The sequence below is a fragment of the Amblyomma mixtum genome, chromosome 7 (assembly GCF_055824585.1).
Source record: "Amblyomma mixtum isolate Tamu chromosome 7, ASM5582458v1, whole genome shotgun sequence".
Taxonomy (NCBI): Eukaryota; Metazoa; Arthropoda; class Arachnida; order Ixodida; family Ixodidae; genus Amblyomma; species Amblyomma mixtum.
Window position 1 is genome coordinate 89,038,890 of NC_143018.1, and position 22,046 is coordinate 89,060,935.

The window sequence follows — 22,046 nt, forward strand, 5'->3', positions numbered from 1 at the left end:
CGATTCATATTCGAAAAATTTGATATTCGCACACCCCTACTTTTAACGCGTGCAGAGCAAAGCTCTGTCCCTGTTTTTTGGCGGTCAGGCGTGTTGTTCTGTGCTGTAGCAAAAAGCATGGAGCATCATCTGTCAGTCCTGTTCTTGGTGAATTCGATGGCGGCTTTTCGGTGGGGATGAAATGTGGGAACACCCGTGTACTGAGCTTTTGATGCTCGTGAAAGGGTGCAGATATTTGAAAGTACGTGATCTGCACCACTCCTTTACAGCGGGAGTCATGGTCTGCAGTGCTGCTTGGGCATGTAGGCAATGCTGGACTGATCAGTTATAGCACCATGTGGGATTCATATGGAGTGAGGCTGACTTCTGCCGAACCATTGATGCTTTGGTGGTTGGGAACTTCGTTGCTTGCTGTGCTAATAATTTTTGTTGATGTGTTGAAAAAACCTATCTGGACGAGTTATTGTATGTACTCTTGCGTCAGCTGTGGGCAGAATAGAATTTCGCTGCTTATTGTTTGCTTTGTTAAGCTTGTTAATTATTGTAATGGCCTGGTGGGTGGGTAATTTGTCACCTATTCTGAGGGCAGAGGTCGGGACGGGCTCTTGAAATATTACAGGAAGTCCCAAGCATCTCCCCACAATATAAGTTTCACAAAGTAATTACAAGACGACTTCCTGGCATGGAATGGATTCCTGGGACAGAAAGTTAATGAAGGCACACCACGGGTGTGGGAAAACATTCTGGCACACATTGTGTGGCTTGATCTCAATCCTGTTTAAGCCATTTCACCATCACAACAGCCCGGCTATAACGAGACACATGGGAAACATTGTGGTTTGGTTTGGTTTGGTTTGGTTTATGGGGTTTAACGTCCCAAAGCGACTAAGGCTATGAGGGTCGCCGTAGTGGAGGGCTCCGGAAATTTCGACCACCTGGGGTTCTTTAACGTGCACTGACATCGCACAGTACACGGGCCTCTAGAATTTCTCCTCCGCGGCGGCTAGAATTTCTTTGGAGGAGAAATTCAGAGGCCCGTGTACTGTGCGATGTCAGTGCACGTTAAAGAACCCCAGGTGGTCGAAATTTCCGGAGCCCTCCACTACGGCGACCCTCATAGCCTTGGTCGCTTTGGGACGTTAAACCCCACAAACCAAACCAAACCAAACAAAACCACATTGTTTCCCATGTGTCTCGTTATAGCCGGTCTGTTGTGATGGTGAAATGGCTGAAACAGGATTGAGATCAAGGCACACAATGTGTGCCAAACTGTTTTCCCACACCCGTGGTGTGCCTTCATTAGCTTTCTGTCCCACGAATCCATTCCATGCCAGGAAGTCGTCTTGGAATTACTTTGTGCGATTATCCTGCACGTCTGTGCTTCGAAACTAGTGTGGGACTTGTAAATGAGGCATGAGATGTGGCTGCCACTGGCTATGGGATATGTAATAAGCAAATAGTGTTCAAGAAAGTGTGCTGGGTTCAGTGTTTGCGGCGTGTGCTGGTCTAGTGGCCGCTTCATGTGCCACCCCCTCTTTCTTTCAACGCAGAGGCAGAATCTCCCAGCTCTGGGGATGGCTACGACGAGATCAGCTCTGTGCCAACCAACAGTGAGTGGCCCAGGCCTGTCGTAACTCTCCTTCCCCAGTTAACATTACTGCAGCATTTGCTTTTTTCTGTGTGCAAGATTTTGTTCGTGTTGTCCACTGATGTGGGGCCTGTGTGGTGTACGGTTGGATTAACTTCTACCTGTTCCACTTTTCACTGTCTGGACACGCACATGTGATGCTAGGCCTTGTAAGGTCAAAAGCTTAGCCTGTATATGCTGAAACTTCAGAAACTTGAAAAAATTTAAATATCGTTTGATATGAAATATTTATTTCACTTCACTGTTCAGAGTCATCCTTTTATTGCCGGAAATATTTTTCTGAGTACAGACTTTTCAGGAGTCTTGCAATGTCGGATACTAGGCAAATTCGTTACCTGTTACCTGTGGTAAAGCTTCACGGAATCGCATTTCTCATCATGCGCGATCGTTTCTTTGTGAAGAAGCGCAAAAATTGTTTTTCTTGCTGAATTACAGTGTAGTCGATGTGGTTGAATTTAAAAATTAGCGTCCCGAGAAGACTGCCAGATCTCTCTGAACGCACGCAATGCACAAAACTGAGCACACACAGCACAGACCTTGCGTGCAAAAAGTGTAGAGGTCCCTCGAACCTAGGGTAGCAGGCACAAGCTTTTGCACAGTAAACTTTGAGAGTTACTGTGGAAAAAAAAGTGTCCTACAAGTAAGACGATAGGCTTATGCGGGTTAAAAGGCAACAGTGTAGAACAGCTTGGCTGTGGCAAGACGTATGTGTGGCCTTGTGGTGTTTCAGCGTTGCTGCTGCGTAACCTGGACGTACTGACGACGGAGGAGCGAGTGCTGGCCGTGCTGGGCCAGACGACCAACGTGCCCATCAAGAGCCTCAAGGTGGCCCGGGACCCCGCCACGGGAGTCTCCAGGGGGTTCTGCTACGTCGAGCTGCACACGGTCGCGGAGGCCGCCCAGCTGGACGACCTCCTGCTCAACCTGGGCGGACAGTTCTACATCGACGGCCGCCAGGGTGCGTTGACCTACCTTGCCTGCCAGGGAGGGGCCGGTGGAACAATTTGGCGGGCTAGTTGGTGGACCTTAACTTACTCAACTTAAGCTGAACCCCAAGGACAACGCAGCGAGCTATGGAAAGAAAAATGATGGGTGTAACGTTAAGAAATTGGAAGCGGGCGGAGTGGGTGAGGGAACAAACGCGTGTTAATGACATCCTGGTCGAAATCAAGAGGAAGAAGTGGGCTTGGGCAGGGCATGTAGTGCGAAGGCAAGATAACCGCTGGTCCTTAAGGGTAACGGAGTTGATTCCAAGAGAAGGCAAGCGTAGCAGGGGGCGGCAGAAAGTTAGGTGGGCGGATGAGATTAAGAAATTTGCGGAGATACAGTGGCCGCAACTGGCAAAGGACAGGGTTAATTGGAGAGACATGGGAGAGGCGTTTGCCCTGCAGTGGGCGTAGTCAGGCTGATGATGATGAGCATGATGAGTTGGTGCACATTTGGCTGAAGGTTGCTGTCCAAGAACACACAGGCAAAAGGAATGAAGGGGACAATAGGTCGGCTTTTAGGATTATGTTCAGGGTTAGTCAGTGCTCTGCCCCGTCCGCCTTGTTCTTTCATCTGCATCTTCCTGCGTTGCAACCTTTGACCAAAAGATGGGCCAATGCTGCGGGGTGACGTGATGTAGTCATCTTTTCACGATGGTAGCCGCTGCGGTGGCTCAGTGGTTATGGCACTCGGCTGCTGACCTGGAAGACACGGGTTCAAGTTTATTTTTTTTGGTCCCTCCCACTCAATTCAGACCGACGACGTGAGAAACAAAAACACTCCATGATTGCTAATTGAAGGGATTGGTGGTGTGACCTCGTCTCACGAGATCTGTAATTAGTGATCAAAAAAAGAAAAAAAGATGTGTTGATGTCATCACAGTTTGATTGGAAAAACGGCTAGTATGGCAACACCTGCATTTCACTTCCTGGGCCATTTCTCGCTTATAAGAAAAGGTGTAATTTGTCGATAGAGATGAACAGCAGTTTGTTCTCAGTGGCCCTTGAATGTTCTGCTGTTCGTTTCGGTATCGTACAAGGCTGTCACCAAAAACTCGTTCACCCGTTGCCCAAGGTTGCCCGAGGACCAGTATTGTCCAGGGTGCCTAAACGAGGCATTGATGCTCTTGAGGGCTGAAGTACATCCCCTTTGGGGTAATGGAAATGCGCCCAGTTCTATGTGGATGTGCTAAGGAACAGGAAGCTCGTTCCGTTTTCTTGTCGGTTCTGTGTTGCACTGTTTAGGGTCATGGCTAAGCAACAAGTGTAAGGTGAGAATGTTCAAACTTTTGTTTCCTTTTTTTAGCTCTGTTTTGAGGCTACGGTTCAGCTTGGGTGAAAAAAAAAAAAAAACAACCTCCTGGAAGTGGTCAGCCGCGTAGCAGGGCTTAGACGAGCATTGCATGCTGCCAGTGCAAGTCTGCATTGCGTTTTCTTGCGAATGCATTGTATGGCTCATCGGGAACGAAAAATCCTGGATGATGTCACCGTGGTATCAAAGTAAGATGAAATTTTTTCCGAACGTGCGGGGAATCGAACCCAGGACCTTCAGATTGCGAGGTTGAGCACACAGCCCATAGGCCTCAAAACCGTGCCGCTTCTTGGGTAACAAAGATGAACCCAGTGTATGCGTTGGCCTTACGACTGTATGCTAATTAGTAGGTGTGATTAGGAAGGGAAAAATTAAAAATAAAAAGAGAACGGTTTTGCATTCAAAGCACGTAAGTAGTCTTAAGTGTCCTGCATAATTTGTTTCGCACTGATCTTAAAAGAAAAACCTCTCTCACATTTGTGTACAGTGCTTGTCGCCTACGCTCGGAAGCCAAGAGTCACCTCCAGGCAAGTCTCCCACTTTGTGGTCCTCGTCTCTGCATGAATCTGTGGCCCTCTGGGTTTTGTGGGAATGTTGTTTCCGTTCATGTAGCTCGCCCGTGATTGGAGTTGAGCAGTAGCTCAGCAGCAGTTCAAACCTAGTTTTGAATGGGTGTTGTGTATCACAGTCTCTTTTCTTTGATGTTTTGTTGTCCCAACTTTTATGCTTACGGCCATACTCTTCTTTTTTTTCTTTCTTTTTTTTTGCAGTGCTGTCGCTGCTAATGTGGCGAGCGTTGCTCTGGCGGCAGCGCAGTGGACGAATCAGGTTAGTGGGAGTGAAAAAATAAAAATAAAAAGGAGGATGACTCTTTGATGATTTGCTCGTAATTTTTAGTTGCACTTTTTTCTTCTATGTGTGAGCTTCTGCAGAATTTATAAATTTCTTTCCTATTTTCTCCTTTCAGCCCTCAACACCCGTTGTTGCTGTCGCCCAGCCGGTGAGTTTGCTGAACCCTGTGATTGAAACCTTTCACGCATGTAATTAAACTTTGCATTGTTTGGCAAATTTGTGGTTTGGTTTCGAGACCTTAGCTTTCTTGCCGGCTGTCTTCTTTCTTCTTTTTCTTTCCTTTTTTGTTTCGCAGTGGAGAAGCTTGCCGTTCCCTCTCTTAAGGCCCGTTCACCCTTGCCCAAAAATTCGGCGAGCGAAGCGGATTCGCTCGCCGCAAAAACAAGGACCTGTTCTCACTTGTTCACGCGCGGGCGATGCGGATCCGCCGCGCCGCTGCTGTTTCTCGCTTTTCCACACCGCGTCGCTGCTAGCGGCATGCACAGATATAGTGAGAAAAGAGCATAAACTTAAGCTGTCTACGTACCATAAGTGTACGCATGCTTACGTACGTTAAACGCAGGCACATTCTCACTTTTAGTTTAGCGTATGCTAGCACAGACGCAAAAAATAAACTCAGCGTATAGTGGCGTCATCTGGCTGTCAGGGTGGGAACCATTACTGTCAACAAACCGACTCTGCTGTTAAGCCTAGAAGCCTAGGAGCGTCACTCTGAATAAAAAAAGAAAGCAAATTTATCACTTATCCGTTTTCTTGGAGGCGGGGTGAGAGGAAGCGAAAGACCTGTGCCGCATTTCTGGCCAGTGAACACACTGAAAAAGGCAGCAACAACGAGAATTCAATCCGAAGCGGGGGGTCCGGCTTCGAAGGGCGCCGCCATGTTTGTTGCCGCACGGCGGAGATGGGTCCAGCCCGATCGGCTTCGCCGCGCTGCTTTCCGCCTCGCTCGACGTCAAAAGCGGCCGAATCCGCTTCGCTCGCCCGATTTTTGGGCAAGTGTGAATGGGCCTTTAAGGTTCAGAAATGAGGGACATGCATAAGTTTCAGCAGTGCTTACTGCAGTATGATTGAGAAAAAGGAAAACGTTCAGACAGTTTCTGGAAGTTTTGCAGTTAAATAACGCACATCTACACTTGTTAAAGGCTGCATGAAACTCCTGTATTAGAAGAACTTATTGTTAGGCTAGATGGTGCATGTTGAAAGGAAAGAACTGTAGCGCAAACAAGACGTACACAAGAGAGGACCACACAGGACCAGCGCTAGTCCTGTGTGGTCCTCTCTTGTGTACGTCTTGGTTGCACTACAGTTCTTTTCTTTTAAACTCCTGTAGTTTCCTGTTCTTTTCATTTTGCCTGGGTTTCTGTGGTAGGGGAATCCACTTTTTGCCTAGAATGTCTCACTGTGTGTGACTGTAGTCCCTATATAGTAAAAGGTTATGCAGGCAATTTTGGTTTGTGACTTAAGGTACAAAAATAAAGGAGACAGTTGAAAGTGGCCGCAAAAGAGCAAAAACTCTTGGATACAACCGTGCAGTAACGTAGGCCATATGGCTGCCCACATTTTTTTCGGCAATTCCTTTTCACTTGTGTGAATTCTGTGACGTAGGTCACAGGCATACGTCGTGGCATAGGTCATATGCCATGGCGTATGTCATAAGCATTCTTGATGCAGGCCATATCATCTTGGCACAGTATCGGGTTGGCCTTGCAAGTGTAATTTCAGAAGCCTGCTGCATTAAGACGAGTGGCGTCAAGCGCATAGACTTCACATCTGCTGCACTGGTTTCAAAGGGAAAAATTTTTTTTTTTTCCTCATTGATTCGTCCTAAAACTCTACTTTTTCTTCTTTGCACGGAGTCTTTATAGTGTGTGTCACTCTTTGGTTGTTGGTGTTAGGTTGTCAGTGCTATTATAGTCTGTGTCATTTTACACATCCTGTGTACATTACTATTTCTTTCTTGTTCTTTTTCTGCATTTCCAGTCCATTCAGATCATGCATTTCCAGTCCATTCAGATCAGTGTTGGCAGATGGTTGTCCCTAGTCGAAACAAACATTGCGGTGTTTTTAATTTTGTGTCACTTGCATCGCTCACTCAAAAGTGCGAGGTTGACAGTGAGCTGAGTGTAATTTCAGCGCAGCTTCTCTGAACACTGCTCATGTTGCATCGTTTACTTGCATTGCCAGGGTTCCTCTTATCATCGCTGGTTGTAGTGTTGTAGCCGTGTATCCTTGATGAGGGAGCATAAAAGCTATTTGACTTTGTTTTCACCGAAGGCATCCGTCATTGAAGTTTGATTTGATTGTCTAATTGTCTAATCTAGTAACTCCCGTGATGCGAAGAACGGCTTGTTTGGCAACGTCTTTTGTGTGCAGTTATAAACTCGTTGTTTTTTTCTGCTCTGAAGACAGTGCCTTGGAGGCATTGGACAGAACTGCTTGATTAGTGCCTGAGTTATCATGTACAGCTGTGGAAAAACATTGGCCCAGCTTTTTGACATGTAAGGAGCCTTTGCTTGGTGATAAAACCATCTCAGGCTTCCTCAGTCGTAATGTGAATAGCGCTTTGCATGAAATTGGAATGTACTGTCCACTTATGAGTGGTATTGATGCATTGGTGGTCATGCAGCTATCTATACTAAGTACCATCCTTGGTTTTTCAACTTTCAGTCGTCCTGCAGGGCAGCCAATTATTCTTGTGTTCACTGAGCACATTGTTCGGTTCTTGTTGCATCTTATTGCATAACTCTGGGGCTGCCGCAAAACTGGCCAGACCTCTCTGCCAGGTTATGTATGCAGTCTAGAGCAAATGGAGGGTTTTTAGCTGTTGCGGAAATCTCACATGTGCACACTATCTTCTTTCAGCACCATCTTTTACTAAGAGGTACTTGAAACTGGGCTTGTTGGTGCGTATTCGTGAAAGACATGAGAGCGCAAAACGGCAACACGGACGGGTAAGGGAATAACTTTCAACAGGATTTATTCAAGGAAGAATGTTTATATAGCCTTTGCCCTTATCCATGCTCTTAATCACAGACATTCACCTCTCACAGATATGCATCAAGAAACAGCATTTCACTGTGGTGAATAACAACTGACGTGTCACTAATGCAATTATCACCTTGCTTCTTGATATAGAAGGCTTCCACAAGCTCACATTCTGTCCTATCTCGGCTTTTCAATAGCACTTTGCCATCAGATAGCCGAGGCTTGCAGGCTATATGCTTGTCTTTCGAGCAGGTTTGGCAGTGGTCTGGAAGATGGCCTCTCTTATTTAGTGAATTCTTGTGTTCAAGCAGGCGCTTAAGACACCGTCCAGTTTGTCCAATGTACACTTAGCAGCGCTCGTCCTGTTCCCTTACTCGTCCGTGTTGCCGTTTTGCTCTCTGATGTCTTTCATCTTTTAATACAGCTAACATTGGCCCATGCTTAGGTGCATTAAAATCAGTTGCCATTCAGCCAAGATGAAAGCTGCTTCTTTCATCAGTGTTGATGAACGAAGGAGGTAAAAACTGTTGTCTGAAACTAGCACTGCTTCACTCCATGTGTTGTTGGTTGTGTGATGCTGTGAAGCACACCCGGTTGGTGTCAGGGGAAAGAGGAGAGAGCTCTTTCTTGGCGCCAAGTGTGGTGGTAATGGTGTGGGTGTGGTGCAGGCAGTGAATGTGGCGGCCGCCCCCGTGACGTACGGTCCCCATCCCCCTGAAAGCGGCATCGTGGCTGCCGCCGCTCCCACAGCTGGCCAGGTAACCACAATGGGTCTTCTACACTGCACCCCCCCCCCCTCCCCCTTGCTCCTCTCTTGCTTCTTCAAGGAGGTGGTCTGGCTCCCTCAAAGTGGTGCAGCTCTTGCTGGCATGTTGTTTCTGCACTTGCTTGTGCTGTACTCAGTAGTGGGGATAGCCAAGGATTGTGGCCTATCTTGCAGTTGATATGGCTGTTGGTTGAACAGGGCATGCCTTATAGAGAACGCATTTTCCTGGAAGATACTAATCAGTGATGACAGCAGGTAAGTAAGGTCTGTTGGTAATCTATGTTTCACATCAGGAAACAAAATTTAAAGTAATGTGGAGTTCGTTTGTTGGCTGGAACTGGCCCTGGCTGCGAATGCACACCTTGCTGCTTGGTTTATGTTCTGGCCTAAGCTTTCGGAATGCTGCCACCGTTTTTCTCTGGGTGCCCGCTCGCACCCAAAGCTTACTGCACGGTTGCTCATCAAGTAGTGCATGGCTTCGGCACTGTGAGTACGGCGGGTGACATCATTGACCGCTGAGGGAGATCGCTGCTTTGACTTGCATTATCTAGCTTGGCAGCTGCAATGTGTTTTGCCGTTAATTATCTGGGTGACCTTTTTTGTTTGTACTACTGCCTACAGAAATGGCTGAGAGCTTCGTTTTGGAAAAGTTTGGCCTGTGTTAGTGTTTGTTTTAATCCTGTGTTTGTTTTAAACCTCACTAGGACAACAAAGGCATTCCTACATTGTTTTATTCTGTCCAAATGAACTGAGCCTCAGTGTGTTACATGGAAATAGAACTTATAGTTGGCTTTAGCAACTAGCTAGCTGAGTTTACCTTGCGTTATCAGTCGTGTGGTGTGGTGCTTAAATCGAACTCTGATGGTGAAAAAGTGCTTTATTCTTCACTTATTTATTGGAGTCTGCAGAAGTATCCTTAACAAATGGAAATAATGACGGCACAGATGTGTGCTCGACTTTTGTTTAGCCTTACCTGCCGAGCTGCTTCGCCTTGACTGCAGAACACGTAATTTATCACCTTAGATTCAGTCAGTGAGGGTAACCACCTTGGAAGTGTCGGGCTGTTGACAAAGAAGTTTTCGCAATTTTCAATTGCTTTTCCCGGCTATGCTCACCTGACAGGTTTAGTCCTTCAAACTGGCTCATCGAGCGTTCATGCCACAGTAGAATCTTGGGGATACAAGCATGACTACTACGGATTTAAGTATGATGCGGATATGTAAAATTGTGTACAGTGAGCGAAGTACTGGGTGTTCTGTACACTCTCCATGCCCCGTACGGATCATACGAATGCAGGAACTGCGATCGTGCCTGTGAGCAGCGCTTCGCTCACATTGTCAGCGCCTTGATCACTAGTCACAAAGTACACACCACAATCCTGAGCTGTGGTGTGCGACCATAAATAGGTCTCCGCAAATGCATTTCCCAAGCTATTTTCCGAGCACTCCCCAAGCATTTCCCAAGCAAATGCGGATTCTGGTCATTTTTTGATGATGTGAGTTTTGGGGCGATAGGTATATTTTTTTTGATCCCCTGGGATTCATATCAGCAGGATTCTGTACAGAATTTGAAAAATGGTGTTGACGAGTGCGCTGGCAGGCAGGACGTGTGCATTAACCGCCCACAATGGCTATGCCCGTCAATCTACTGAACCTGAAGTCGTTTATATGCCAGGAGCATCTTTGCCTGGGAAGCATCCTTGCATGGCCACAGGGGCTGTTACGTTGGTTTAGGTAGGCACATTCGGGATGCAGCTGCAAAGTGTTGCCTCGCATGCCCCCCCTCCTCTTGTTTTCTTTTTGGTTTGGTACACACAGTAGTTGGTACCTGTTTGCGATTATGTGTGTAGAGCTGTCGATGAGCGCGAGTTCGGAGCAGTTGCTGCCAAGTGTTTGGCACAACAAGTTCCTTAATTGTGCTATGTTGGCACTTTGTTGTGCGCCGCTTTTCCTTGGTTCTTTTTGTTTCGGGGTTTTGTTTGCATGAGGTGGCAGCTTCCATGCACTGGCTGCGTTGTGTTGTCGAAGGCCTATTGGTGTGATGATGAATAAACGAATGCAGTTGTGCTGCTGTTGGTGAATTTGTGGTGAATTCGCACACCGTGGTGAATTTATGGGGTGTACCAATTGGTTCATTTTCGGTCAGTGCCTATCAGTTGGGCCTGTGACTTGCGTGGTGTGTTGTGCTGCAGGTTTCATTACGGTTTTCTTTTTTTTTTATTGCGTGGCACTTCTAGTGGCAGTCATAGATTTTGGGGATGGCAGTCTGAAGCCTGGGCTGGCTTGCACCTCTCTCGGTTTTGAGAAAAGGAAAGGTGCATAGCTAGTTCACTTTGTTGGTGGACACTTCAAGCACACCCTGGTGTGTACTTGAGGTGTCCATGGTCAGGACGCTTGAGGTGTCCGCGGCCAGGACGCACTTGAGGTGTCCGTTGACAAAGGGAACTAGCTATGCGCCGTTCCTTTTCTCAAAGCTGAGAGAGGTTTTGAATAAGATTAGACTGTGAATAAAACTGTCTTATGTGCTTGTGTAAGTCGCCCCTGCTCTCTCTCTCTCCATGAGCTTGAAGCACGAAGGAGAGGGTGGTGACGGGGTGTCGTGCGTCTTCGCTGATTAGAAGGCGGAGCGGCCTCATAGCACACCGGCCTCATAGCACACCAGTGCACTTTGCCACACCTACGTCACTTGTGATTAACTCTGCAAATCGGCTGTAATTTTTTGAAGTTTTGCTCCCACTTTACTTTCTCGTAACTGCAAGCCCGTATAAAGAGGTGCGCATTACCCCTTGGGTAGGGGCTGAGTGCTATCAGCCTGGTGATCGCTGTGGTGATGCCATCTTTTTCCACTCTGTACTGCATGCTCAGAAGAGAGCTCTGTATCCCCCTTGAGGTCCCTGTCCCCATAGCTGGCCAGTTGTGTGGGGGGCCCGTATCTTTCTCCTGACAACCTTGAAAAAAAAAAAAGAAATGATATTATTAATTGCACAGCTTACAACACCCCCAGGTTATTTGCTGCTAGTGTTGCACAGAGGTGTAGGCATCCTGCAGTGCTTTGTTCAAAAAATTTAACTTGGTACTGCTGCTTGTATGGTTTGCCAGGCAGGAATGGAAAATGGCTGTTATATGCACTGCTTGCTTAAAAAAAAGAAGAAAGAAAGAAGGAAAGAAAGAAAGAAACCAGCTCTATGCAACAGACCAGGGTAGTCTAGCTGGCTGGATGCAGCCAAGTTTGCGGGTAACAGCCATTTTTTTTATTTCACCATTACAGAACTGATGAGTCCTGGTTCTGAAGGCATTCTAGACGAACTAGAGCACAGATTTGAACCTCCGTGCGAGGCTTGGGCGATTGAGTGAATCAGAAGCGTTCAAGAAAGAACGTTGTTCAGGTTGTCGTGAGAAAGGTTCAGGTCCCACCGTGGGTTCACATGAAGGCAGTTCCTGACTTGCCTTGTGTTCCTGGTCCCCCCCCCCCGTCCCCTCCCCACTAGGATTCTGGAGCGACAAACGATCACCCCGCCCACACCCCCAAGGCCAGCGCTGTAAGTGTGGTCTCAGCTGCTGTTGTCTTTCCCCCGTTCCCGTTTCCCTGTGTCGAGCCGCGAGTTTATAGAATGCATGGAGGCAGACTCTTGAGTGCTAGCACATGGGAGAGGGCTTTGTACTTGAAGTGGTTTTCGGGGTGTGACACCAAGCTTGGCCCCTCAACTGGGAACGACGCCTTTAGACGTGCGCTTACGGTGCTTTTGCTTCGATGAATGTGTCTTAAGATGCAGCTTGTTTTTGTTTTCCAAATGTGGAAAGCATGTCATGTAGACTAATTGCGTCCACCTATTGAAACCATTATGAGCTGTGTCTGAACAAGTCTAGTTAAGTTAGTTTTGGTGATTTGCAATAAGTGGCGGGAATATTGGCCGTTTTCAGCGAGATATACGAACTGTGCAGTGTCAGTGCTCGAAAATGGCGCAAGTCCTTCTCTGTGCTGCGCCACGCTTCAAGACATTACGCAGAGAAAAACGTGAGGGGCAAAAGAATTGCATTTTGAGAGCTTGTAGCAAATGTATTGTGAGTTCCAAGGAAATAGGAAGTCATTTATGGAGTAATAACTTTCATTTACCTGAGTGCAGCCATGCAGCTACAAAAGAAAGCGATAGTACATATGGCTAGCTACTATACGATTACTTAATCCTTTATTTTATTTTTGTCCACCTTGGGGGACTCCCCTATATTCATTTGAGATGTAGAAAGTGAGTTTGTAAACTCTTTTTGCGTAGTAAACTCTTGTGTTCATTTTTGGTGAATGAACTCCCCAGGGCCTGTGCAGCAAGGAAAAACTCAGTTTGGTGGTTAAAAAGGGATCGAGAGGCCAAGTTTTCTGTTGCATGCCTTTTTTTCCCATTTTATTCGTGTGTAAGACATTAGTGTCCATAGATCACTGCGTGGAATTTGGGCACACCCAGTAAATAATTTGATTTTCTTCTCTCATGAGGTTGTGAATAGCAATTGTGATGTCGCAAGTAGGTATGCGATTGCCTAAGGCACACAAGGACTGCAGCATATTCTCTCTTTTGTCATTTGCTCCAACTCTTAATGCTTGCCTGTGCCAGGAGCTGAAATGATGCTAGGTGAATAAACAGCAATTGTATTTAAAGTTTTGTGTACCTTACATGGTTTTGAACCTACTCATGACGCCACTAATAAGGGAGTAATTACTCATTGACATCCACCCAAGCGCAGCCATACGGCTACAAAGGAAAGCTACACAGCTTTCTCAGAAACTTCGCAGTTAAAGAAAAATTCGTCCTTTGGGTGGATGTCAATGAGTAATTACTCCCTTATTACAAATCTACTCCACCTTGGCGGATTCCCCTAAACATTTGACCAACACTGTTCCCACTTCGAGTTATTGATCAATTCGCTCTCGCCCTACCATAAGCTTGCCGTCCCGGTTAGCTCATTTGGTAGAGCGTCTGCTCCGGTGAAGCGGTGGTCCCGGGTTCGAACCCCGGACCAGGACAAATTTTTCTTTAACTACGAAGTTTCTGAGAAAGCTGTATAGCTTTCCTTTGTAGCCGTATGGCTGCGCTCAGGTGGACGTCAATGAGTAATTACTCCCTTATTACAAATCTACTCCACCTTGGGGGATTCCCCTAAACATTTGACCATCATGACATCACTATTGGTCAGGTGTTGAAACTGGACCATTTTTAGAAAAAATTCAATTACAAAATGTTTACCAGGAAAATTGCACATTGTGATATATGCTTGCTAATGTCCTGTGCAAAAGTTTGATGTGTGAGAATATTGCCTTTCCAGCTGATGCTTTAATAGAGAAATCTTGTGGACAGGCCATATTTTCAAAATTTAGTGCGTCTGAGTGTCGCTAATTGTTAGCGCCATCTGTAAAAAAATTACGAGGTTTTGGTGACTTCCTCTACAAAGCGCGCTTACCAGTGAGTGCTTTCGGCAAGCTTGCTTCGCTCGGTCAATAGCTTCTGGAGTGAGCATTGTCACAGCTGGAAATGAGGCTGCTGGTGTACCAAACCCAGTACTTTGTAGATTCTTGTCGGTATAAGGTTCACATTTGGCCTCCTTCGTGTGAACTTTGCTCTTTGACATGGCACTTGTTTCAGCTTGTAATTATTGGACTACAAAAAACCAGGGTACTGTTAGTGCAGTAAAAGCTCGTTAATTCGATCTCCGTTAATTCGGAACTTCTAATAATTCGAACTGCCGGCTCGGTCGCGGCCAGCGCCTATGAAAATCTATGATGTCCAACACTGGATGATTCAGACGCTACATGTCTCATGTCGGTTAATTCGAACGGGCTCCCGAAGAGAGGCCGCGCTCGAATGTGATCGGTGTATCAAGAGATCGTCTAAATAGCCCTGGTCAAAACCTTAATTCCTTTATGGCATGGTTGCTTGCGCATCTGTGACATGTGAGCAGCGGCAGTTGTAGCAACGAATGGTCTGCCCCGTCTCCTAGAACAATCCAACTGCATAGTTTCGGTTTCGCTTTTCTGAGCTTTGCGCCAGCCCACAGCAATGGTGTATCAGCCAGCCAGCATCAGCCAGTTAACCTAACCTGGCTGAGCACAGTTTTGGGCGCTGATTGGCGTGTCGCTGATTGGCATGTCGTGATGTTTTCTTCCCGTCGACTTGCGTCCACATGCTTTCATTTTTCCATTCCTCTCAAACTACACTTTTGTTACGTACTGTTAACTGTTTGTGCGGGGAAGCGTCCTCTCACGCAACTGTGCCGCTTACAGGATAGTGGATGAAAGGTGGTTTCTGTTTGTACCATTTTTTCACATTGAGTTGTGCTGTTTTCATTGTGAGGTACTGCAATTTGGTATTTTCAATCATTCACCACTGCACTCATTCAGTGCTTGTGATAGGTGTTGGGGGCATTTTGTTTTCGAATGTGAATGTCTCTTCTCTGGTCAGCATTGCTGGTGTTTCGGTTCATGCTCTTTTCCGGGTTGTCACTGTAAAGCACCTAGAGACAGCGTTTAAAACGGTTTCTGGGAGTCAACATGAAAGAGAGGAGAGACTCGAAATCATCTTATCCATCGGATTGTCAGTGGTGTTGAAGTTGGTGTGTGGTGGAGTATAAACTTGCTGCGTTAGGTGTTTGTAAGCATCTGACACTGTCAGTGGTCATTGGTGTTGCACGAAAGAGGTCTCTGTCTCAGCGGCGGCCACAGCGATAACATAACTGACGCCCTGTCCGCAGACTGTGTCAAGTTTGGGCACTGTTGTCGTCGACGGCGTGAGCTACCCGCGCTACCCCGTGCCCGACGTCTCGACCTACCGGTATGACGAAAAGTCTGGCTACTACTACGACCCCTCGACGGGGCTCTACTACGATGCCAACTCACACTACTACTACAACTCCGAGGCACAGCAGTACATGTACTGGAACAATGAGAAGCAGACCTACTTGCCTGCACCCACGTCCACAGCCACAACCACCACGGCCGCCACTGGCGACCAAGCAGCCGGTGAGTGACCGGTGCACACCTTCCGACCCTGTTTTGACACGGATAATGTCAGCTGTGGTGAAACAGCATTGTTTTAATGAGCAGGCATGATATGGGTATGGTGTGTGGGGTGGATGGAAAAAACTTTATTGGTACTAAATTTCAAGTGTTCTTGACCCTTACGGGTCACTGGGCGCCTTGGCCGATCCTAGGTCCAGGATGCCGCACTTGACTGCTGCCATCGTGGCTCGGCGCACGAGAAATCGTTGCGCTTCCTCGTCCTCGCTGGCCAGCAAGTGCTCCCACTGCATCACACTCGGGTGGTCTATTCTGGGCTCTAAGCCTGTTTTAGGGAAGGTCCATGTGGCATGCTCTAGTGTAGGTTTACACTTGACACCATGGACATTCGTCTGCATAGTGTGTAGGGGGAAATCTTGTGTAGTTTGTGAAGGTGTGGGTAGGTGCCTGTTTGTAGTCTGCGCCAGTCTACCGCAGGGTAGTGTCGTGGAGCTACAGTCGAGCTGTGAGAGATGGCGCAATGCAGGGATTCGTATGAAAGGGTTCCTGCAACAGCTCTGAAGGTGGGCGTGAGATGTGCATATTGCGTTGAGTGAAGCTATTGGGCACTTGTGCTGTGTACAAGTCCTCAACAGCGAGCCGATAATTTACGAATAATTTTTTAAAAATTCCCCGCCTCCAAGGAGCTCTGTGCACTCCGGGGAACCCAGGGGTTCTGTAGAGCCCGGTTTGAGAACCTCCTGATCTATGCATATGTTATGTGTTTTGATGTTCAAGTAACCAGCAGGTGGCAGAGTGACTGCTTTGTGGATGAGGCACGCCTGTCAGATCTGTAATGTCCATTTATCTCTGGGATAGTGGTCAGTGTACCTGATGCTGTCGGTTCAGTCCTAAATTTCACAGCCCTCTTGTTTGTTTACGATGACCATTTGCGATCTGTGATTATAGGGTCAGCTACTCTTTCTGAACATAAAAACATTATATAACACATAACCTGTACAATGTGGATAGGATACCTGGTTTTGACAACCTGCCAAGAGCAGTAGACTCGTCATACTTTTTCTGAACATAAAAACATTATATAACACAAAACCTGTACAATGTGGATAGGATACCTGGTTTTGACAACCTGCCAAGAGCAGTAGACTCGTCATACTCTCTCTGAACATAAAAACATTATATAACACAAAACCTGTACAATGTGGATAGGATACCTGGTTTTGACAACCTGCCAAGAGCAGTAGACTCGTCATGCTCTTTCTGAACATAAAAACATTATATAACACAAAACCTGTACAATGTGGATAGGATACCTGGTTTTGACAACCTGCCAAGAGCAGTAGACTCGTCATACTCTTTCTGAACATAAAAACATTATATAACACAAAACCTGTACAATGTGGATAGGATACCTGGTTTTGACAACCTGCCAAGAGCAGTAGACTCGTCATAAGACCATTTGGGAACAGTGCGGAGGGTAGTTAATTTCCGAAAATATCTGCTTGGTTGAAGAAAATCTGGCAGTGCCTTGTATTTTTGAGATGATGGCATTAAGGGTTTCATGTCACAGAAAAAGCTGGCGTCATCGGCGGCGGCATTGGCCGTGAGCAAAAAGTCCCCATGGAATCAAAGAATTAATAAAATTCAGGAACAGGTCAAAGAATGTTTGGATTGATGCCAAGTTTCTTAGGGAGGTGCCTGTAACCAAAGGAAAGTAGTAGAACTGAAAATAAAAGTGGAAAAGTTTGGGTGGGAATCGAACCCAGGACCTTTGGATTGCGAGACAGGCACGCTACCTGTAGGCCACAAAAGCTCGATGGTTCAAGCTAAATATAGGTGGACCTAATGCACGGTAGTCAAGATAATTCAGGGAGACATTAGATAGTCCTTGGTTGAGGCATGCAAGACCTGCAGCAAGCTCAGCTATGATGGACACCTTTGCCTTATTGAAGACTCTCGATGGGAGCAATGGATTGTGGTCTTTGACTTAGTGAATTGAGACGTGTACTGGTGCATACTTGAATAGTTATGGCTATGCAAATAGGAATTCAGGAATTGAGTAGGCGATGCGAATGGAACGCTATAGGGCTAGCGTTCTACACAAGTGTCCCCCAAGTTTGTTTTTTTTTTACATACTTATCCTCTGAATGCCTAGTGGCAAACGGTGTCAGTCTGCACCCTCTCGGCATTGTTCAGTCGGGTTCCTGGTGAGGTGAGAACTGTCAGAATGCTCTGTGAAGGGTCTGCAGGCTTATCGACTGCATTAACAGAAAAGTTTGATTCTGCGTTCTTGGCAGCAAATGCCGCGGCTGGAACCGCGGCAGCTGGGGACGCCGCCGACACCAACGACAAGAACAAGGGAGCAAAAGCCAAAGACAAGGAAGACAAGGTCAAGATTGCCAAGAAGATTGCCAAGGCAAGCATGTCATGTGACGTCATTTTAAGCTTAGCGTCATTTGGCTTACTAAGGAGTTGACCCACCCCAGAGCGCGCATTTATTCCCCCCCTGCGTCGCGAAGCCTGTTGCCCCAGCCATTTTATTCTCGACTGTGCATGTCGGGGGCAAGTTCACTGCGATTTAGCATTGCTGTGACCAGCTGGAATTATTGGTGGTCTCATTCAAATGTTCTCTCAGCTTTCTTTGATGTGTGGTTGCGTTGTGTTTTCGTACACAGTTCAGCACAGTCAGGGTAGCTAATCACCCTCGTAATACAGTGGAATGCTAGTTAACATGGCGTTCGCAGAATTTGTGTTGACCAGTCTGCACGGGTTGAATGGGCTCTGTGGTGTTCTTATTGTTTTTGTTGGTGTCTCTGAGAAACTAAAGAGATGGTCTGGAGGTGTTTGGCTTGTGAGCAGTCAGTTTGCCTGAGTGTACCTTGTACAGAATTGGCAGAAGTGATTTGATTTGATTTAATTTCATTTGAAGGGAGTGTGTACTGTAGTCTTGATGATGGCACGGAAGGCAGTGTTGCGTTGCGGGGTAATGCGTATGGTTTGGAGATGGCAAGAATGGGAGGCAGCATTGGCTAGCCGGAAGCGCATTGTCTACCTTCACTGGGTGCCATGTCTCATTGGAGTCTTAGCCTGCTGAAGGGATGTGGTGCCATTGTTATATCAATTTGGTGATGCATTCATAGAGAGGTCAGCAGAAATAGCTTCTGGATGGATCAAAGCAGTGGACGTAGCGGGAAATTTAAACTGTGTTGCTCACACGTGTGTGTTTACATGAGACACAGACATGAGATCCTGGCTGGAGTGGAAACCCTGGCATGTGGGGTGTTGAACAACCAAGACCATGCTGCTTTCTGAGTGATGGCCCCCGTTCGCATTACGTCGGGAATGGCTTTGTGATCACTGCTGTGTTCTTTCGAGGTGGCAGTCGTCTAGATGGGGCTTCTAGTGGGTGAACAATCTGGGAACAGCTCTCAGGTACTCTTCCAAGAAGTACTCTTCCGTAGCTTCCAGTAGTTCGGTGAGCAGGAGTCGCGCCCATGTTGACAGTGGAGGAAACTCCTGGGGTTGCCATTCTTGCTGCCTTCTTGACTGTTCCCCCATAAACGAAGCGCAGACTGGTTGCATGATGGCAGAAAGTTGTGAGCAGGAGAGCACTGTAGTATTAGGTTGCTCACTTCCTGCTCTCTGAATGCTTGTAACATTTCACAGGCACCTGTTCCCATTGAGTGCGCTTCACGCAAATCATCACCCATGCTTGTGCACCCCCACTGCGATTCGCAATAAGGGCTTTTAGGAGCATTCAGGGGTGACTACTGATGCAAGCGAACCAGTCACACTGGTCGCTACCCACTCTCAGGCACTGTTTTGTTTTCTAAGGTCTTTGTGCCCGAGCGATGGGCTGTAATTTTGTTGTTTGCCAAGTCCCTACTTCCTTCTTTCACACTCTTCACATCTGAGGATGACTCTCTCTTCTCCTTCCGCTTTATATCCCCCAGCCAGTGCAGTATAGCAAACCAGTATCTTCTCTAACCTCCTTGTGTTTCCTCCTTTCTATCTCCCTCTTCCCCCACTGTCATCGTTGATCCATCGAGGCCTGCTTTGCAGTGCCAGTCGGAGAGCGCCACTTGTTTGCCTCAGTCTGTTCCAAGTAGAGAAAAGTATACAGTTGAATCCCGCCACAACGAAATCGGCGGGGCGGACGAAAAATTTCGCTGTCGCGGAATTTCGTTGTCGAGAAATTACAGCCGACTCGGGCTGATCCCGGGCTGGCGTTGCATATGTCTCCTCGCCCAACGCCGCCTCTCCTCCTCCTCTTCTCTTCTCGCCCAACGCCGCCTCTCCTCCTCTTCTCTTCTCGCTCAACGCCGCCTCTCCTCCTCCTCTTCTCTTCTCGCCCAACGCCGCCTCTCCTCCTCCTCTTCTCTGTTCCTTCTTTCACCACCTCCTCTACTTACCTCCTCCCCCACATCGTTTCGAGAGCCGTCGGGCCTCATCGCATCTGCACCGCTGCGTGCTACCACGGCGCTCTCGCGGGCTTGCTGCCGCCGGCGGCGACATCCTAGGAATTCAGCAGAGCAGAGACGCGACGAGACCACGCTAAACGGTGCACACACAAAGGAAGAAATGGTGAAGCGGAGTGGGCTTCTTCCTGCACTCTCGCGTTTTCCTTTTTTTTTTTTCTCCGATAGGACACGAAGCTCCGCCCACCGATGGCTCCGCCCACCGGTCCACACAGACTGCCTGAAACGCGCTCGGTGCCTAGCAGACGACGCGGCCACGGAGGACGCGGCCGAAGACGCTAGCAGATGGCGTGCGCTGGCGCATTTTACACGCGCTTTCGAGGAGCCCCTCTTCGCTTGGAGGCCGCGAACGCTTACCAGCCAACACCGCTAGCAAGTGATCATGACTCGCTTTCGTGCTTGACAGGAAACCGCGAGCACCATGACAGCGAGCTACATCAATCGAAGAAGCCCAGCAGAGCCAATGAGCGGGGCGTGACGTCACTTCAAAAATCACGTGGGCATCGGGAGAAAAAAAAAAAAGCACACGAGGGTGTGCGCGAGGAGGATGTGCGATTGAGTGCGCGTACCCCCCCCCCACCCCCCCTAACAGTCTGCGATGCAAAAAAATTAACGGCGGGAACGGGAAAGTCGCTCTTCAGCACTCAACTTCTGAAGAAAGACAAGACGGAGGGGCCACTCACCCGCGAAAATTCGCAAAAAAAATTCGTAGAAGCGAACACGTGCTCGCAAAGTACTTCGTTTTTGAGGAAATTTTAATACATTAAGTCCTATGGGGGTTTCACGGGGAATGCAAATTACTTCGTTGTGGCGAAAATTTCGTTGAAGCGGCGTTCGTTGTACCGGGATTCAACTGTACAACAGCTGTATCTTACCGGTACTCACCTATGGGGCAGAAATGTGGAGGCTAACAGAGAGGGTTCAGCTTAAGTTAAGAACAACGAAGCCAGCTATGGAAACAAAAATGGTTGGTGTAACGTTTAGAGATCGGAAGCGGGCGGAGTGGGTGAGGGAACAAACGCGAGTTAATGACATCTTGGTCGAAATCAAGAGGAAGAAGTGTGCTTGGGCAGGGCATGTAATGCGAAGGCAAGATAACCGCTGGTCCTTAAGGGTAACGGAGTGGATTCCAAGAGAAAGCAAATGTAGCAGGGGACGGCAGAAAGTTAGGCGGGCGGATGAGATTAAGAAGTTTGCAGGGATACAGTGGCGGCAATTGACAAAGGACAGGGTTAATTGGAGAGACATGGGAGAGGCCTTTGCCCTGCAGTGGGCGCAGTCATGATGATGATGTTCTAATGGTGTGTGTGGTGCGCAGGACATGGAGAGGTGGGCCAAGACGCTCAACCAGAAGAAGGAGAACGCCAAGCAGGGCCTGGTGGCCTCCGCCCAGAGCCTGGCGGATGAGCGGCAGTCGGCGGCGGCTGACGCGGGCTTTGCCATCCTCGAGAAGCACCAGGCCACGGCCCCCGTGGACCGGCTCGCCTTCGGGGGTAGCCTGCTGCAGCCCAGTGTGCCCGAGAGTCCCCTGGCTGTTGGTGAGATGTCCCCTGTCTTTTCATCTTAGCAAACAAGGCCACAGAGAAGGTTCGAGGAGCTGCAAAGTTTTATTCACGGGCATTCACTTAAGGGGAGAGCCTGGTCTTGAAAAGAAAATTTTATTAATCTATTCATAGTTAAGAAATTTCCAGGGCACATGTATTTTTGTGTGCTGATCCTAGATATGTCATTTAATTTCATGTAAATCAATTCCTTGAGCACTTATGCACTTTTTATGCAAGTATATTGCGAAGAGTTTTGAAGAAAATTTGCAGCGGTAAACTCGCTGAAATGTATGCCATTGGGTTCTTCTGATACCAAGGAATGCAGTAAGGGTAAAATTATCATCCTGGCTATCATAGAACTTGAGTTATAGGGTACTGAAGCTGCCACTTCAGAAACAGGAATACACACTTTCCTTCTCGTTTCTGAAGTGACAACTTCAAAACTCTATAACTTAAGTTCTATGATAGGCAGGAAG

The 22,046-nt window shown here is 47.5% G+C and overlaps 1 protein-coding gene across 5 annotated transcripts in view; it reads left to right on the forward strand.

Moving 5' to 3' along the window:
- LOC149336778 (RNA-binding protein 5-A-like) overlaps positions 1-22,046 on the forward strand; it is a 51,302-nt gene that overhangs the window by 19,148 nt on the left and 10,108 nt on the right. For 3 of the 5 annotated variants that reach the window (XM_089553134.1, XM_089553136.1, XM_089553135.1), the window contains exons 9-18: positions 1,551-1,610; positions 2,379-2,606; positions 4,434-4,473; positions 4,717-4,774; positions 4,914-4,946; positions 8,452-8,541; positions 12,037-12,087; positions 15,284-15,551; positions 17,846-17,964; positions 21,345-21,564. In XM_089553134.1, the coding sequence (XP_089409260.1) occupies positions 1,551-1,610; positions 2,379-2,606; positions 4,434-4,473; positions 4,717-4,774; positions 4,914-4,946; positions 8,452-8,541; positions 12,037-12,087; positions 15,284-15,551; positions 17,846-17,964; positions 21,345-21,564 (1,167 nt within the window). The remainder of the gene's footprint in view (positions 1-1,550; positions 1,611-2,378; positions 2,607-4,433; positions 4,474-4,716; positions 4,775-4,913; positions 4,947-8,451; positions 8,542-12,036; positions 12,088-15,283; positions 15,552-17,845; positions 17,965-21,344; positions 21,565-22,046) is intronic. The other 2 variants (XM_089553137.1, XM_089553138.1) reach the window with 1 other exon arrangement.